Genomic DNA, 19,260 nt, shown 5'->3' with positions numbered 1-19,260 from the left:
TGACACTCAGGGGTTACTCCTGCTCAGAGATCTCTCCTGGCTCGGGAGACCATATGGGAGGCCGGAAATTGAACTGAGGTCTGTTTTGGATCGACCACATGCAAGGCAAACCCCTACTGCTGTGCTATTGCTCTGGCCCATGTTTATATATTTTTAAATTTATTTTTATGAGACACTGTGATTTACAATGTTGTCAGATATACAACAATTTTTTTCATATTGCTTGTTTCAACGAAACTTAAAGAAATAACACATAGAATTATTAAAAAAAAACCCAGATCCATATAAGTCAATTTGTGATGATTCATAATATTTGATTTTAAGCTATGTAAATAAAGAAATTAAAATCATTTATTGCAATGTGTCTATTCTCATTTACATAAATGCATTTTAATCTGGCACCTAAAATATATTGCATTAAGTTTTATTTTGCATGTGGATATTAATTATTTTGCATTTCATATCTGAAATAAGATTTAAACTTTGTGTTAATATAAAGTTTATATAACACAAGTAAAACCTACAAGTGTAAAATTTAGTAAGAGTGAAAGAGTTTAAGTAAATTTAAATGGGAAAACATAAAAAGATCCATAAAGTACAAAATATTTTTTCCTAAGAAAAAGAATTTTTCTTTATATTAGAAAATATATATTGGTTTATATTAGAAAATATTATATTATATGTATATTACTTAAGTATCTGCATAATTAAAAGATAGCAATAGATATTTGTGTTTTGTGAAAGATGTTTTTCCTTCTCCTTATTCTCCTGTCTAAACGCATTTTTTAAAGGAGTATCAATGGAGAGATGGGAATGCTACTGGCATGTAATGGGAATGCTGTGAATATGAGATCAAATGTGTCATTGTACACAAAATGAGAAATCCAGAGTTAGAGTTTGAGGTAGAAGTAGAAATCAGATTTAGTTTGGATGGAAGAATCAAAGATATTTAAGTAGGGTATTGAGTTTGCTTTGTGTTTGGAATGCTTTTTCATTCGTCTCCCCTTCCCCATCTCCCTTTCTTTCTCATGGAGCTCAGATTATAATATGGCTTGCTGGTGATCAAACCAATCATCCACATGCTATGTAAACACCTTTCACATTGCAGTATCTCCTTGGTATCAGATTTTGAATTTATTTTCTGATTTTTTTTATTTTGGGGGGACCTCATCTAGCCATGCATAATGTTTACTCCTGGTTCTGCATGCGGGGATCACTCTTGGCAGGCTCCTGGGATCATATGAGGTGCTGGGAATTGAACCCAGGTGTACTATTTACAAAGTTGGCACCTTTCCTTCTGTTCTATCTCTCTGGCCCTGGACTCTAAATTCTTAATAACTCTTGACACCTATAACGCAGTAAATCGATTTATGTGTGTGAAAATCTCTCAAGATATTCCCAGGATGATAAAGGGCCCTTGGAAATTCTTCAGCAGTCGGGCCAGAGATTCAAAGCAAGAGCTTGAGGATGCAATGTGACTTGGGCCCTTCAGAGTTGGGAAATATGAGTCACCTTAGTAGGGCTTGACACTTCCAGGGGCTACACTTGGTGGTTTTAAGAGGCCTCCAGGGTTGCAACTGGCTCAGGGAGTATTGCTATGAGTGACTATGCATTTTAAAACTAGTGGACTTCAGAGAAAAGGTTGCTGACAGGGAAGAAGGAAGTTGCCATGAGTAGTAAAGTGCCTTTGATTACAAATTTTGGATAGGTTTTTACTCCCTAGAGAAGGGTATGTCAGTGAATACATCAGGTTCCATGGCTTTTGTCACTTGCAAGTATATAGGTTGAAAATCAAGCCACTTTCTTTCACTGTCATGAGACAAATTACAGCAATGCTTTTTGTTGGAGGCAAATATCTGTCTTTTGAGTGACACAGAGTCTGCCAAAGGAGATGATGCCAAAGGGGAAGTTATAAAGCTGTGAGATACTTTCTGTCTGAAGCATATTTTACTATGTATCTTATCTAAGTAAAGCATATAGTAATATATTTTTGTGATTTGATGCATAAGGTCTTCTAGCTTCATATATGTAGCAATATCCTTTGAAGGAATAAATAATTATCTTTATACTTAAAACAAGACACACACGTACTCACACACACAATGTTAAGAAGTCAAGCAAAAATGTTGTGTGGAAAGCTATGTGCAGAGTTTTTTTCATAGTAAATTATTTTTCTAGAGGTTAAAATGTCTAAGGGGTCTGGGACAAAAGTACAGTGGGTAGGGTACTTGCCTAGCATACCACTGATCTAGGATTCATTTTGGCATCACATATGGCCCTCTGAGCTCATCAAGGAGTGCTCCCTAAGTGCAAAGCCCTGAGCATCACTGATAGTGGTTCCCCCCACAAAAAAGGCAATTTTTTTGCTGTGTCTAAATATATTGCTTAATTTGTCTTTTATGCATGGAAATGTAAAGTTCAGAGATGTATACATTCTCAGGTGTAATAAAGGTAGAAGATTGTGTTTTGTTTTCTGAACTTCTGAATTTTCCAAGGAAAAAATAGAGAATATTATTCTTACCAATCATAAAATATCTTTGTAGAATAGAAATTAGCCTGACAACAAAGACCTTCAGAGTATTTCTGAAGTTGAAGACAGAAGCAGTTATTTTCTGTTTTTGGTTTCTGGGCCACACCCATCAGTGCTCAGGGGTTACTTCTGGCTCTGACTTCAGACATCATTCCTGGGAGGAATAATGAGATAATTAGGACATAATGAGATTCTGGGAATCAAACCTGGAGTGACTCTGTACAAGTTCTACTCACTGTACTCTGTCCCCCAAATAATTTTTGTATGTAATAATTTAACCTTATTAATGTATTACAGATATGTATTTTATAATCAGACAATTTACAATGAATAGGTTTTTGTTGTCTTGGAGATTGAAAGCAGACCATCATATTTGTGAAAATGTTCTCAACATACTGAACAACACTTATTTTTACACTTCTTTTCCCAAGTTAATATTGTCTATTTTGAAAACCTTTTCTCTATAATAGACAAGCTTAAATATTTTCTGTTTTGTAGCTTGATTTTTATATTCTTGTGTTACAAAATGATGAATAGACTTCACAAATGAGCTTGACTTAAAATCTCATGTTTTGATATGGAAGTAAAATTTTACTATATCTTAGGCAAGAATCCAAGTAAAGTATTATAATAGAGAAGAGTTAAATATATTTTGCAGTATTTTATAAACTTACTTCTGTGTTCTCATATTTGACATTTATACACTGCTACTTAAGGCATATTTTATGCATAATAAAACCAGCACTGACTTATTTGTAGTAGAAACCTAGATGTTGTAAGATAGATAGGGTTCCTGATGGATACAAAACCAAAACAATGAAATTGTGTACAACACAAATCCTTTTATGGGTGGGTTATTCTGTTGATTTTATATGTCATCTATCAGTTTTCCTGAATCTTTATGTACAGAAAATACATAATGTAATTTCTTAAACAGGATGAATAAATATTATGTGAAATATATATTTGTCAGTTAAAAAGCTTGAGAGCTACTTAAAGTTTACCCTATCATTTTCAGATTTCAGCTAAAGAACTTCTATTTGCTCATTCAGCTTCAGTGACATGCTTGGCAAAAGCAAGAGACTTCTCTAAACAGCCTTATGTTGTTAGTGCTTCTGAAAATGGGTAGGTAAATGTATGGGACTGTTAATTTATTTGTTTTCCTTCTCCCGTTAAGAAACTACAACAGAGTGTGGAATTCTTTAGCTAGTAACATGTAGCCTTTACATATTAAAATTTTTAGTTTGAGTGGTTGAATATCTGGTAGTGGATTTGAGAGATGTAACCAGTATTACATATTACATATATATGCATATATCAGATTGTTAACAAAATAAACACCCCAACATTTATATTAGATTCTATGACAACCTTACTACTTAAAGGACACCGACAAATGCTACCTAAAGTATAATGAATGTTAAAAAGATTGGTAATAGTCATTTTTCTGTATTCACTGACTTTGGTTCTTACGCCAACACACTTATATCTCCCCTGTTTTGTAGAACAATTCAGTAGTTACAACTTCTATGTTGTACACTTTTCTGATGCCATTATAAAACAGAGAGAAGTGATGGAAGTGAGAAGGGAAAGGTTTGGTTGCAATTTCAGGGAATTAAGACTTTTGTCTGTTTGGGAGCCATAGCCAGCAGTGCTCAAAGCTTATTCTTTGCTCAGGGTTCACTACTAGTGGGCTTGGGAAATTCTAGGGAACCCATATAGGAAACTGATAACCCAGGTTGGCAGCCCTGGGTTTGCATTATGCAAAGCAAAAGCCCTACCTGCTGTACAACCTCTTCTGCCCCAGAAGCAAAACTTTTTTGTTTTTGTTTCCTTTTATTGGGCCTCAACAACAGTGTTCAGAGGTTACTCCTGACTCTGCACTCAAGAATCATTCCTAGGGTGCTCAGGGGAACCAATGAATGACAAGGATCAAACTGGCTCAGCCATGTGCAAGGCAAACACACTACCTGTACTATTGTTCTTGCTCAGGAAATCGGACTTTTTAAATGAAAAAGGATCCCTAAGGAAAAGTCTCACAGATGAAAGAACTACCATCAACTAGACTTTGCTATTGAATTATTTTACAAAGCACAGACAAGAATGAAGACTGAATGAATGAGGGATTGGATTATGGGTTAGAACAAAAGAACCTTTTCTTTTTTTTTCTTTTCCTTGTTATATGGCTCTGAATTCTAAGAACCAAATGAATGAGGAATTAAGTGTTTAACCTGTAGAAACTATTTCCACAAAATTCCTTTTTTTAAAAAATGTGTTATTATTTTTATTTCTTTATATTTAAAAAAGTTTTAAAAAGCACATAGTTGACATAATTGATCAAGATACATTTGTTTCCAGGTAGCTGAGCAAAGTTATTGAAAAAACATAATTAAAGAAAAAAAGGGCCAGAGAGATATCATGGACGTAGGGCATTTGCCTTCGATGCAGAATGACAGTGGTTTGAATCCCAGCATCCCATGTCCTCCCAAGCCTGCCAGGAGCTATTTCTGAGCAAAGAGCCAAGAATAACCCCTGAGCACTGCAGGGTGTGACTCCTCCCTTCATACCCCCCCCAAAAAAGAAAAAATACAGTATGAAGCACATTTGTGAAAATTATTGTATCTCCAATTTACTAATTTCCAAAAAAAATATGTAACATAACAAAGGACTATTTGAAAGATCCATCCTTGTATACAACTCAGTAAGTGAAATGTTTGAGTATATTATTTTCACATATCATCAGTAGTTTTCCTTTACAAGGACTGTCACAAAGCCATCTATGTATTTAGTCCTGTTTTATTTTATGAAAATTTAGGATGACAGTCAATTTTTTTCTTACTACTTGTAGAGTGGAGAAACAAAGTAGCTAACTCGAAATAGATGTGAAAATTAAGTTTCATCTATATGTTTGTTTGCTTATGAAACTGTAACTGAAAAAGGAACTGGTTGAACTGAATAAAAATTGAATAAACTAAATGAAATATATGGTAAAGCACATGCATTGCATGAAGAAGACCCTGGGTTTTGATGCATACCATCACCACATAAACATGGGAAATAGGGATTAAAGAACCTGGTTAAAGAGTCACAGAATCTGGTTTTATTTTCTTGTTTTATTTGGAGCAATGAGAGAAACCATCAGGTAAAGAAAGATTTGGGACAAGCATTGGTATTGAGGCTTTTAAAAGGGAACACAGGAGGAAGATACTATCATTTTGTTTTGTTTTGTTTTGTTTTGTTTTTTTCACATGAGGGGTGTGAAGTTTTAAATGTCATGCAGGTGAAGACATTTACTAACTCGGATTACTATTCAGTGAACAAACAGGTTTGGGCTTTCAACAATCTACAGATTATCAGGAATAGATAACTCATTCTGAGAGAACATGGCTCTGAGAATGTAAAAAGGCTGAAACTAAAAATCTAAGGCAAAACTTACGTAGCATCAAAATAAAATCCTAAGGGTGTCAGGAAATAAAAGTAGGATGAAAGGGAGGGAAAAGAGAATTTAAAGAATATAAAGGACTGTAACTCAAATTGGCAAACAAGTATTCATGTTTGTGTCTTTTTTCCTGATGCATGATTAAAATCTGAACAAAGCCAAAGCATTTTATAATCACCCTAATATTAAATTAAATCTATTAGAATAGATAGGCAAAATTAGAATAAGAGAAATTCAAAAATTTTAAAACTAGAAAATGAGCTGAAACATGGTGACCTATCCATTTTTCTGCTGAATGAATTTTTATTGAGAAATTTTTATTGAGAAAGTTGGAGAGGAATAAGAAAAAAAAACTTTCAGGTTATTATAGTAGGCATTTAACATTTTTCTGATTTGATAATTTTTTTTCTTTTGTTTTTCTTATTGAAGTAAATAATTTAAAATAATGTCTTTCAAATAATTAAGGTGATTTAATATATATGTAAATTTTGGAGTTCTATATTTAAAAAAGAAAAGAAATATAAGCATGTTTGAGGAAAGTGTGGCTGAAGTTTGAGCCATACCTGTCCATACCCAGAGGCTATTTCTGACTCTCTAGTGACCCCTGGTAGTTCCTGGGGTACCATATGCAGTGCTGGGATTTGCATTGCATCAGCAAGTCAAATGCCTTACTTCTTGAACTATTTCTTCAGCCCCCAGAATTAACATTTTAATAGTTATATTTCAAATTTTCTTAATCTTTTATAATTTTTCTTATTCTATAACTTTCACACTCCCAGGATTTCTATAAAGTATGAATTTGCTTTATATTATTAACTAGGATTATTAGACAAGGCTGTTTGTCTTATTACTTTTAACTTTAAAATAAATTTTAATTTTCAAATTTAAAATAGAAAATAAAATGTTTAATAGGAAAAATATCAGTATTCAATAATATGGAAATATCTTGCATGATTTTGCACATTCTTATTGAATTCTAGGTTCCAGTATTGTAAAATGTGATTTAATAAGCATAATTTGATATCAAAGTGCTGTCCCAGAGATCAGTTTTGTATTAACCTTTCTCATAATTCTCTCTGTTAGGGAGTTTATAATGTATAATTAGAGCACAGACCCACTTTACAAATAAACTTATTTGGATACAGGTTAGCTGATCTTTTCAAAATACCATGTCATGAGTAGAACCACAAACAAGCCTTGAAAACTATCAGGTTTGACCTAAAAACAAATAAAAAAATAAGCAAAAAAACCCTGAACAACAAAAAACAAAATAAAAAATCCCATACTTCAGAACTCAAACATAGAGACATGATATCAGAAACTCTGGGGGTAATTTTTTTCTTTAGGATTTTTCTATGCTATACTCAACTATAGTACAATTAAAATTTATATTGATGGCTTTTTAACTGCATTTATTTGAGATGCTATTTAAATGTCTACCTTTAGTTTATTTTTTAGATCCCCTTTTGATTTGGTTGTATTTTTTTTAGATGACCTCAAATATTTTTTCAAAATATTTTGTCTATTAAAGAGAAAGTATTATGTGTTTTTATTTCTATTAGTTCTGTATCTAGAAATGGTTTCTACACCACTAGGTAATTGTTGGCTATAGAAAATTGTCCTGCTATAGAACGTTTGGAAACTTTTTCGCTTTCACTAGTTGCCAATATTAAAGCAACCAATATATCTCCGAACATTGTCTTTTGGGAAACAAGATTGTCTCAAGTTGAAAACTACCAATTTAAACACTAAGTTTTACTGTTTGGCATGAAAACTTCCCTGAAGTTCTTCAAATGACCAAATGTATACATCATTTTATATGCATATATTAGCCCTTATCTTTTGTTCCTTCATGGAAGCTTCTCCATTAAAGCCAATAAAGCTTTCATTTTATTCCATAAAAAATTTTGCTGACGTATTATAAATACTAAACTTGAGGAATATTGCCAAACAACTGTTGCATCCATTCTTGTTTTGGGAACAGAATACCTATAAACAGGATTCTATAGTAGATCCGTTTTTCAGTTATTTTGTAACTCTATCTCTTTGTAACAGCCGTGTAGCTAAGTCAGCATTCAAAAAGTTCTAAATATTAAATGTCAAGGATGATTTCAGAATTTCGGAAGAAAAGAAGTGAACCATATTGATGGTAGACCAAACGTGGCCTCTTGGTGGCACTGTTTATTTTATTTTCTTTTTTTTGCAAAAGTGCATCTCTTGAAAATGCAGCCCTTCGTGCTTTATATGCTTCAGAATATGTAGTTTAAAGTGAGTGAAAAAAAAAAAAAACATTTTCAAGAGGAAATATTCTCCATGGAAAGATTGTTGTACTGTCACACTAACAGACTGTGATAGATGGATCCCCACAATTTGTTGTAGGCCAGGTTGATATTAAAGTTCAGTTTTGTAGACTGGCATCAGGGTGTAATTACCTAAACAAAAAGACATGGACACAGTATGTCACCCTGCTAATCTTTACAGCATTTTCTTGCCCAATAATCTGTAACAAAAAAAAGCCAAAGAAGTGCTCAGGCTACATTTAAGTGCAGGCTTACAGAAAAACTTGGTGGCACAAAAATTATTCCAGTCAATTGAGTGGAAATGACAGAGACTAATACAAAGTTATCTGTTCTAGGGAGATGTGTGTTTGGAATGTCACCAATGGACAATGCGTGGAGAAAGCCACACTTCCTTACAGACACTCTGTGATTTGTGTGAGTACCTTCACTGCCTGAAAAATATTTCTGAATTTTGGTATTATTTTTAATGATTTTCTATGCTATTCATTTTAAGAAGTATATTTGGAGGATCTTTTTTATTTTTTTTGAAAAAACTATTTTTAAATCAATTAAAGTAATATCAGTATGTATCTTGGCAGTATTCTTTTCTACAAGTTACTATTCAACCATTTTTATTCTGATTCTTTTCACTTCTGCATCTTTTTGTCTTTGAAAGACAGACTTATTACTTTTTCTTTGTTGCACTTATAACAGAATCATGTTTAGTTTTGTACTGCTCTATAAAATTGTTTTCAATTTTAACATTTTTTGATTATCTAAGTTCTGAGTTTATTTTTTATGAAAAAAAATAAAAGGCATAACTATAACCTTTGTAATCATTACCCAATATTACAAAGCAGATCTTAATTTCTGGTAGAATGACTTAAGTATCTATGTGAATTAGTGGCAGGATTCCAGTGGTGCTGGCAGGGTACATTAGAGTTCACTAATGGCTTTTAACATTGATGACTTGCATTGCTCACACTCACTATCTTGCTTTCTGGGACCAAAACCTGTACTGTCAAAGAACTCATCCAAGGTATATTACTCAATCTTAATAAAACCTAACTTCAAAATTTAGTTGGCTCACAAGTTATTAATTAATTATTATCAAAGGCTTATTAAATACTTTTAATCTTGTCTTATCCTGAGAAGTGTTTCTAGGAAAATAAACCTGCAATTATTGTTTCTTTGAGTTCAACATAGCACTACAATAATAGTAGATTTGGAGCTTTCCATGATTCAGACTAGTATTCTTTTACTAAAGAGATATCTTTCTGGGGCTGGAGTGGTGGCACAGGTGGTAGGACATTTGCCTTACTTGTGCTAACCTAGGACGGACTGTGGTTCAATCCCCTTGCGTCACATATGATCCCCCAAGCAAGGAACGATTTCTGAGTGCAAAGCCAGGAGTAACCCCTGAGCATCACCAGTTTTGGCCCATAAAAACAAAGAAAAAGTTAAAAAAAACTAAAAAAGAGGGGCCGACAAGGTGGCGCTAGAGATAAGGTATCTGCCTTGCAAGCGCTAGCCAAGAAAGGACTGCGGTTGGATCCCTCAGTGTCCCATATGGTCCCCCCAAGCCAGGGGTAATTTCTTAGCGCTTAGCCAGAAGTAACCCCTGAGCATCAAACGGGTGTGGTCCGAAAAATAAAAAAGAAAATTTTTTAAAAAGATATCTTTCTGATTAAATATAATTAAGTGCAAAAACAACAAGTGTAGCATAGTTGGATTAAAAGAAATTTTAGTTCATATTCAGTATAATATTTTAATTAAACCACTGATAAGAAATCTTAACTATGGTCAAAAATATGAGTTGCTGGGAATGATTAATATTTGCTTTTCATTTCATTTGCATAGTATTACCACTGTTCTTTCCGGATGACAGGAGAAGGCTGGCTTCTCTGTTGTGGAGAATATCAGGATGTTCTTATCATTGATGCCAAAACCTTGGCTGTTGTTCATAATTTCTCATCATCTCAGTCACCAGATTGGATCAACTGCATGTGCATTGTTCACTCCATGAGAATTCAAGGTAATCCTTGGTTGTAACATAACGCTGAGAAATTACATATACAAATATCACTTTCAAACTGTTCCTTAAATTAGTAGGCAAGAGTTCAGAATGTTTCATTATGTCTATTTGTGGGGAAATCAAATAAAAAACTAAGCAAGTGTGCTGAGGTCCATGCTTCTAGTCTTTGTCTAGTCAGTGAGATATGAAGATGAAGAGGTTGGAGGAGACTTCATTTCCATGACCCAGTTTTTCTTTTTTCTTTTTTTTTCATTTTCAGCATGGCAAGCAAGCATTTTTGCATTTATTGTGGATTAGCAGGAGTCTCTCAATTCTTTTCTTGCAGCATCTTCTGGGTATAGGAATGAAGATAATTCATCTTCTGTAACGAGTATAGAATGCAATATGTTATAGCTACTTACATTTTTCTGAATTTAGAAGGTGTAACCTTGCCAACAAAATGTGATTCTGTTCTCAGGGCTGCTTTTCTTTGGCATGGGGCTGATTTTGAAATTTAAAAACAAATATACAATGTCTTCTAAAGTGTAAAGTATTTACTTAAAAAGTATGACATTTCAACCTACATAATCCTGCATAATCCTTCAATGTTATGAGATAATCTTTGCAGGGATTAGTTATAGGAGTGGTCTGCTCATAGGTGAATGTTGTTTGTCTTTCCAGAGGACTCTCTTTTGGTGGTATCAGTAGCTGGTGAGCTCAAAGTATGGGATCTCTCTTCATCTATTAACACCATTCAGGTGGGCTGATAAAGTTCTAATATTTTTTTCCTCCAGGTTTATGCACATTTTTTCAACTGTTTAAATGATAAGGGCAGGCATATCCATTGCTAAAAGTACAAATATTGGGCTGAAGAGATCTCACAGCAGGTTAGGACTTGACTTGTGTATAGACGACTCTGCTGATCCCTGGCTCCAAGCAACACCAGGAATGATTTTTTAAGTACAGTCTATAAATCCTGAGCCCTGCTTCTCCAAATAGTTCAGATGATGTAAATGTGTATACATTTTTTATCTCTTTTTTGCCCTTTGCTTAGCCTTTTTTCAAGTAGTAGTCATAGGTAAAAGTTGGAGTATAACCTCCTCTGCATATAGAATGCAGGTGATTTTTTATTTGAATTTTTATTTCTATACTGTCCCTAAACAAAAACATATATGCAGTGCTGGTGTTTAAACGTGGGTATATTGAGTGAAAAGAAAGTGCCTTGACTTCAGAGCTATCTGACTTTGCTTACATTTTTTAGTTAAAAGTAAAAACAGAATTCCTACCTGTCCTCAGATTTTCTCTACCTCTCTTCTAGAGTGTTTATTTTGAGAGAGATAACTCAGGACAGCTTGGGAACATATGTCCTGCTACTTAGCATTAGAAGACACTTGAGAATAGCCATTGTGTTTGTGCTGATAACAACTTGTTTCAGTTGCTCCAGGTGCTTAGGGCCTCCTTAGGAAGTCTATTGGCCTACTCAGCCCTATGAAGACTCAGAAAATAACAATTAATAATTTCAGTTAAAGAGGGCACTCTTCTATCTTTTCAAAATATGTTGTTTATTTTGTTATTAAAATTATTATCAGCTTAAAAATTATTTTCTTTTGTTTTATTTTCATCTTTCTAAGGGCCTGTAATTTGCCTGAGTCAATAATTTGCTTATATCCTTACTCGGTGCACTTATACCTAAAATATTACTGTGAAAGATTTGTAATCCACTTTGGTCAAAATAAAAATTATTTAATTATAAAATATTTTAGAGAGATAAAAACCAAAAAAACTGATCTTTTATACAAGTATATATGTGTGTGTGTGTGTGTGTGTGTGTGTGTGTGTGTGTGTGTATAAAGTGTACAAATAACTTTATTTCTTTTGAAGGAAAAGCAAGATGTCTATGAAAAGGAATCGAAATATCTTGACTCCCAGAACTGCCGGACAATACGATTTTGCACATATACAGAGCGACTTCTTTTGGTTGTATTTTCTAAGTGCTGGAAGGTATAAAATATTATGATAATATGAATGTTATGCATATGGTTTTTCTGTTCATATTTTGCTTTCATGTTCAGAGCAACACTGGTCCTATTTCAGTTTTATTTTTCTGTTTTGTCACTCTTCACTTTTTAGTAAACAATTTTGTTAATGTATTTATAGATATCTGCAAGATGGAATAAAACTGTTCTCATCACTTGATAGTACCCTTTTGATTTGATTCTTCATATACTTGTCTCAACACATTACATGTCGTCTTATTTATGTCATTAATGTATTTTTGAAAAAACTAAATGTTATATGACCTAAGAACTGATGTCTGCGATATCAACTTAACTTTCAAATGTTAAGTAGAACTATCACTAGAAAAAATAGACTAAATCAATAGAATAAAAATATACACCGATTTGGTCATCTGTGTTTACTTGGAACATTCTAAAATAATACAGCTATTCACTGAAACTTACCCTAGGATAAATAGAAAGTAGTAGTAAAATATTATGTTGATAGCTGAGTTAGGGTGAGTTGTTTGTATTTATTATTTTATTGCTTTGAATACTAATTTCTAAAAGTTGTTGGTGAACATAATTTATCTTTCATATCACTGATACATTCTCATTAATGTGCATCCTTCTTTTTTATGTTTTAGGTTTATGATTATTGTGATTTTACCCTTCTGTGGACTGAAGTTAGTAAGAGCGGACAATTGTTTGCTGGTGGCGAGGTGCTTGCTGCTCACAGAATCATCATTTGGACAGAAGATGGTCACAGTAATATCTATCAGCTGCTGAACAGGTGGGCTCAGATGGGAGCAGCATACAAAACACTCAGGTAGTAAATGAACTTTGGGAGGTTTATTATGGAAAAATCTCTGCATGCTGCCCATGATCAAAAACCAGAACAAAACAACTTTGGCACTGGAAGATTTACTCCCGGCTTGGTAGGCTTCAGCCTTTGTATAAATCAGCAGGGGATGAAGGAATGAGATTAACCATGTATAACTTGTACAGCTGGTGCTGGGTTTTCAAAAAAGTCACTTGTAATTATTAACCCGACAATTTCTAGACAGAGTTGAGAAACTTGAATGGTACCATCCGGCTTTTGAAAAGAAGAGGGAGGAAAAGTGAATAAAGAAACTCCAAGTTCTAAACTTTGCTTTTTATTTTTTGCCATGCAGTGGGCTTTCAAAAAGCATATACCCTGCTGATGGAAGAGTGCTTAAGGAGACCATTTATCCTCATTTACTCTGCTCCACTTCTGTGCAGGAAAATAAGGTAATACCAGAAAAGAGTGACTGCCTCAAAGCTGTTTCACTCCATTTCTTAGATAAGTGTGGCTTTGTCCGTTAACAGAGGCAGTCTTGAAAAAAAAAATGGAATTACAGGATCACATCAAGTTGTTAACAAGAAAATCAAATCTAACTGTTTGTGGACACTGATGACCAAGTTTTTTCTTTAAAAAAATGTATTTTTTAAGTGTGGCTAACAAAACAACACATATTGAATATACCAAAACTAAATAGCAAACAAGGAAGAATCAAACATTTGAATTTTACCACTATAAATATGTTTTATAAATTCTTTTGAGTTTAGGTAGTTACTCATTTTAGTGGGACATTTTTTAAATAGTTGAAAAGTTGTAAAAAAAGGTAGAATATACTTAGATCCACCCATTGTTTTAAGTTTTCTGTATTTTTTCTTTCTACCCTTCACAAAGACACACTGACATTTTTGGATTGATATAATACCATTAACATTTTTATATACCTGCTCCTTTATTTTTAACTTTTATGAAATGATTTATATTTTGTCTTTTTAAAAACTAAACCATATATTATAATATGCTCAAATTATTCTCCTGAATGTTTTCTTTGTTAAAAGAAATATGGCTGATTTCCAAAAGACAGTTTGGCAGTTATAGTGAGCATTTATAGATGCTGAAGTATATATAGTAAGTTATATTTTTACTCACTATAAAGACTGGAGATTCAAGAAATTATTTTATTTTAGTAGTTTTAATCAAAGTTTGTTCTTTAATCTTTTGGATAACTAAATTCAAGAGATTAAATCATATAATTATAAAAAAAGGTATTTCACAGATGAATGAACTTGTTTTGAATTATTAAGGTGTTGATCAAAGAAGCATTCTACTTTTTCTAGAATTAAACCACTATGATAGTTTGCTTAACTATATAGTCTATAAGAAATTCTGTATTTTGGTAATCATCTTGTGGTATATCCTGAGATTGTGTTGAAAAGTCTTTATTAAGAGGCTAACAGTAAAAAGAACACTGAAGTGCCACTCAGAGATGTAAAATTTAGACTCATGGTTCTGAACTCTTTCTAAAGTGTGTGTGTGTGTGTGTGTGTGTGTGTGTGTGTGTGTGTGTGTGTGTTTGTGCACCAATAGAGCCTTGCTCACAAAAACAGTATTATGGTATATTTGAGGCTTATTTTGTTATTTTTAATATAATTATTTTAGAATCTTTAGAATTAAAATGCATAATTAGAAGGCACAGCTTTCCCTGAAGTCTAAATATAAATAATGTTTTTAGGAGCTTCTAATCTACTGAAAATATTAATGCTATAATATAAAAAGAAAAAGTACAGCAATGAAAAATATTCTTAAAAATACTAGTGGTATCAGGGGCTGAAGCAGTGGCAAAGTGGTGGGCATTTACCTTGCACACAACTCCGGGGCATCCCATATGGTCCCACCAAGCCAGAATCGATATCTGAGCACATAGCCAGGAGTAACTCCTGAGTGTCACCAGGTGTGGCCCAAAAACAAACAAACAAACAAACAAAAATACTAGTGGTATCATAAACTACTTAGTTCTCTACTCTTTAAATGTAGATTTACAGATAGATGTGTAGTTCTTAGGTGTTATTCCTGGCTCTTCAGGACTATAAGGGATGCCAAAAATTGAACCTGATTGGGTGCATGCAAGGCAAATGCCCTACTAAATATATTCATGGGTACTTTGGCCCTGAAGTATAGTTGCTTTATTTAGACAATTCTTTTTTTTTAATTTATTTATTATTAATTCATTGATTGATTTGTTTCTGGGCAACACCCAGCAGTACTTAGGAGTTATTCCTGGGTCTGCACTCAGAAATCATCCCTGGCAGGCTTGACCATATGAGATGCCGGGAATTGAACCTGGCTCTGCTGGGTCAGCTGCATGTAAGGCAAATGCCCTACTGTTGTGCCATCTCTCCGACCCTATTTAGACAATTCTTTTTTTTTGGGGGGGGTCACACTCAGCAGCACTCAGGGTTATTCCTAGATTTATGCTCAGAAATTGCTCATGACAGGCTCGGAGGAGCATATGGGATGCCGGGATTCAAACCACCATCCTTCTGCATGCAAGGCAAATGCCCTACCTCCATGCTATCTCTTTGACAAGTCTTTTTTTTTTTTTTTTTTTTTGGTTTTTGGGCCACACCCGTTTGACTCAGCTCAGGGGTTACTCCTGGCTATGTGCTCAGAAATCGCCCCTGGCTTGGGTGGACCATATGGGACGCCAGGGGATCAAACCGCGGTCCTTCCTTGGCTAGTGCTTGCAAGGCAGACACCTTACCTCCAGCGCCACCTACCCGGCCCCTTGACAAGTCTTATTTAGACAACCAGCTATGTTAAGAGTGAGAAACACTTGAAGATCATGAAGTCAAAATAAAATAATATAAAACTGAAAGAAGTTGGTCTAGCTAGTTGCCCTTGATCTATTCTGTTCCATCTATTCTTTAAGCCAAGAAATTAAAGAGACATTACTTATTCAAATCATCGTGTGCAATTATTCATTACACATAGGACTCATCCATTCTTCTTGCAGTTAAGTGATATTGAAAGCATACTGCTAGAATGGAGAGCTGCATTTGATAGTTACAGTGAACTTAGGAAAGAGTACTCTGTAAACTCTAGGTATTGACTAGACCCACTTATTTTAAGAGAGAGATCATGAAATTTAAATATCAGTATTTGATCGTAACTTGTTCTCGGAGTTAGTATTTATGATGCTGTTAAATAGCTGGTTGGAAGACTCCTACTTCCTCCCAGAAGCTCTGGGACCTAGCTTTAATCATAGATGATGGGTATTGAAGCCCATGTGTGTGCTATCTGTCTGGGCTTCCCAGGTCTTAGCACAAGAACATAATAACAGAGTAGAGGTGGAAGAATTATGATAGGAACAGCCTTGAAGATTACTAATAAGAAACTTAAGTATAGAAATGAGACTAATGATCATATTGATGATAATATTTTGTCATGTTGATTAATGACCACGTTGATGTAACGACCGTGTTGATATTTTTAATCAAATTCTTATTTTTGTCAACCATGAATTGACTTATTTACATGATTCCTTCCTCTCCTAATTATTAGAATTTCACACTAACAGTTAGTGAGGTTAATGTGAAGAATTTGAACACAAGTTGGCCCTGCCAGGGTCTGATAATGGGTATTTAGAGCAAGCTTCTTAGTTCTTAGAAGAAAATGGTGGCAATGGGTAATATTTACTGAGCATGGGCCAAGGACCTGGCACTATTCTAATCAGTTTTCTTCATCAACTCATTAATCCTGACAGTAATCCCATAGAGTAGTTGCTGTGATTAGCTTTCTTTCAGTTAGGGAAAATGAGACACAAAGAAGTAAAGCAAATTGCCTAAATCAAGTAATTGGTTCTTTTAATAGAGTTAATATGTGCTAAAACCAGGATTTGAATCCAGGAAGTTAGCTCAAGGGAATTCACCCTTAATGACTATTTTATTACTTCTTGGATGGATATTGGATATCCCTGTGATGGGCATTGGGTTCTATGATTTAAAAAAGAAACTCTGAATGGGGCCAGAGGACCATACTACAGTGGGTAAGGTGTTACTTTGCCTGTGACCAACCCAGATTTTCTTCTTGGCATGCCAAATTGTATTTTGAGCACTGCCAAAAGTGGCTTCTGAGCCATACTTTCAGGTATGCCCCCCCCCAAATGGGGCCAAAGAGAGTACAACAGGTAGGGTGCTTGACTTGCACTTGTCCTACCTGGATTTGTCCTCAGCACCTCATATAATCCTTCCAGGGCACTGAGGCAGGAGTAATGTCTGAGCATCACAAGATGTGGACTGAAAATAAAGCAAACAAAACAACTCAGAATCCTCAGGGGTTTTTAGAAGTAAAGAGGGAATTGCTGGGAAGTGACATACAAAGTGAAAGAGTGTGAGTGAGGAAAGGTAGCACAGAAGGAGAGGGCAGAGTGGGTAATGTAGCATGACTCCAGGCACTGTAGGCAAGTACAATAAGATGGGAGGGAGAAGATGTATCCATTGCAAGCAATTCAAACCTTTTTCTCAAATACAAATTTTGATCTTTATTTTTTTTATGTGTGCCAAACCTGCCAATGCTCAGGGGTTACTCTTGTCTATGTGCCCAGGAATCAATCCTGGTAAGCTCAGCGGACCATCTGGGATCCCAGGGATCAAACCTGTGTCAACTGAGTGCAAGTCAGGGCCCCTATTTGCTGTGCTGTCGCTCTGGCCCCTCAATTCCAAATTTTGAGAAAATTTTGAGGAGACTAGTTGATTAAAAGGTTACAAAGATATGAAAGTGTGAGAAGCTAACAGCTCAATTTAATTGACATCATTTTTGATACCCACAAAAATAATGGTCATGTGGTGCTGGACAACCTTGCAGTTCAGGATATGATTTGCGCCAGAGTGCAAAGCATGCACTTAGGCCCTATGAGCCATCTACTTGGAATTGGATTTTATTTATTTATTTATTTATTTATTTATTTATTTATTTATTTATTTATTTATTTATTTATTGCCCACATAGTGGTAAGAAGGGCTTACTCCTGGCTCTGAACTCAGTAGTAACAGACAGTGAGCTCAAGGGAGCATATGGTGTACTAGTTATCAAACTCGGATCTGCTTAGTGCAAGACAAATGCCCTATTCATTGTACTATTGCTCTATCCCCTGCCTTGACTTCTTTAATTCTAGCAGCAGAATCTGGCTTTCTTCTCAGCCAGCTTTCTGTTTTGTTTTGTTTTGTTTTGTTTTGTTTTGTTTTGTTTTGTTTTGTATGGATGTCACACCTAGCTGAGCTCAGGGTTTACTCCTGGCTCCTGTGATCAGGGATCACTCTTGGCAGAGACCATAGATAATGCCAGGGATCTCTGTGGCTACATAAAAGGTAAGCACCTTTTGTACCCTTTTTACAATCTCTGCCATCCCAAGGATGATTTTGTCTATTAAAATTAAATTTGTGTCCTTTTCTTACCCTAAATTTAATTGTTTTGATTCCTTATGCATTATCTCTACCCACTGCACTGAGATTTCAGGACAAATTGGACTCATTTACTAATGAAAACCTACTTCCTGTATTTTTATGCTCTATCTCAGTAAAATGACCTTTTAATGTTAACATATATTTTATAACATATACCATGTTTATTTATTAATATTAAATTTTAATGTGTCATAATAAATACTAAGTGTATAATATTTAAGTTAGGGACTTTTCTTTTATAAAAGAATTTTTTGATTTATATTATTATTAATAATAATATTAATTATTATTAATTATTATTATTAATTATTATTATTAATTATTATGATTTATGTTCACAGTGGTGTTTATGTTTGTGGTAGCCAAAATTATTGTCCTACTGCCACTCCAGAGAGCTCAAGACCTCAGTTACTAATTTGAATTTCTGAATTCAAAGCCCAAGAACTTGTCATTAAATACTATTCATTTTCTTGCTTTATATCTTTCTGTATCACATATGAGTGAAATGATCACTATTTGGAAGTCATTTTTCTGGGTAGTTGCTCAGGAAATTAGAGATCAAGTATATTGATTCAGAAAAATATGATCAACAAAATAAGAATAACACTAACAAACAAAACTACCATGAACTATCATTGTTTTACTGATAATAAAAAATTAAGAGACCACAAAGAACTCATACCTCCTTGATGTCCAGTAGTATTGTCATATAAGTAGGA

General features: G+C 34.2%; 2 protein-coding genes across 2 annotated transcripts in view; one reads left to right on the top strand and one right to left on the bottom strand.

The window, feature by feature from the left end:
• LOC126001626 (protein unc-13 homolog C-like) overlaps nucleotides 1–19,260 on the bottom strand; it is an 853,998-nt gene that overhangs the window by 271,754 nt on the left and 562,984 nt on the right. The window lies entirely within an intron of this gene.
• Nucleotides 1–19,260, top strand: part of WDR72 (WD repeat domain 72) — a 205,734-nt gene that overhangs the window by 3,807 nt on the left and 182,667 nt on the right. Inside the window, exons 2-8 of the mRNA XM_049769302.1 lie at nucleotides 3,549–3,655; nucleotides 8,605–8,683; nucleotides 10,109–10,283; nucleotides 10,944–11,020; nucleotides 12,144–12,263; nucleotides 12,907–13,052; nucleotides 13,435–13,531. Of these exons, the coding sequence (XP_049625259.1) occupies nucleotides 3,549–3,655; nucleotides 8,605–8,683; nucleotides 10,109–10,283; nucleotides 10,944–11,020; nucleotides 12,144–12,263; nucleotides 12,907–13,052; nucleotides 13,435–13,531 (801 nt within the window). The remainder of the gene's footprint in view (nucleotides 1–3,548; nucleotides 3,656–8,604; nucleotides 8,684–10,108; nucleotides 10,284–10,943; nucleotides 11,021–12,143; nucleotides 12,264–12,906; nucleotides 13,053–13,434; nucleotides 13,532–19,260) is intronic.

The sequence above is a fragment of the Suncus etruscus genome, chromosome 2, assembly GCF_024139225.1.
Source record: "Suncus etruscus isolate mSunEtr1 chromosome 2, mSunEtr1.pri.cur, whole genome shotgun sequence".
NCBI lineage: Eukaryota > Metazoa > Chordata > Mammalia > Eulipotyphla > Soricidae > Suncus > Suncus etruscus.
This window is presented reverse-complemented; position numbering and strand designations above follow the sequence as displayed.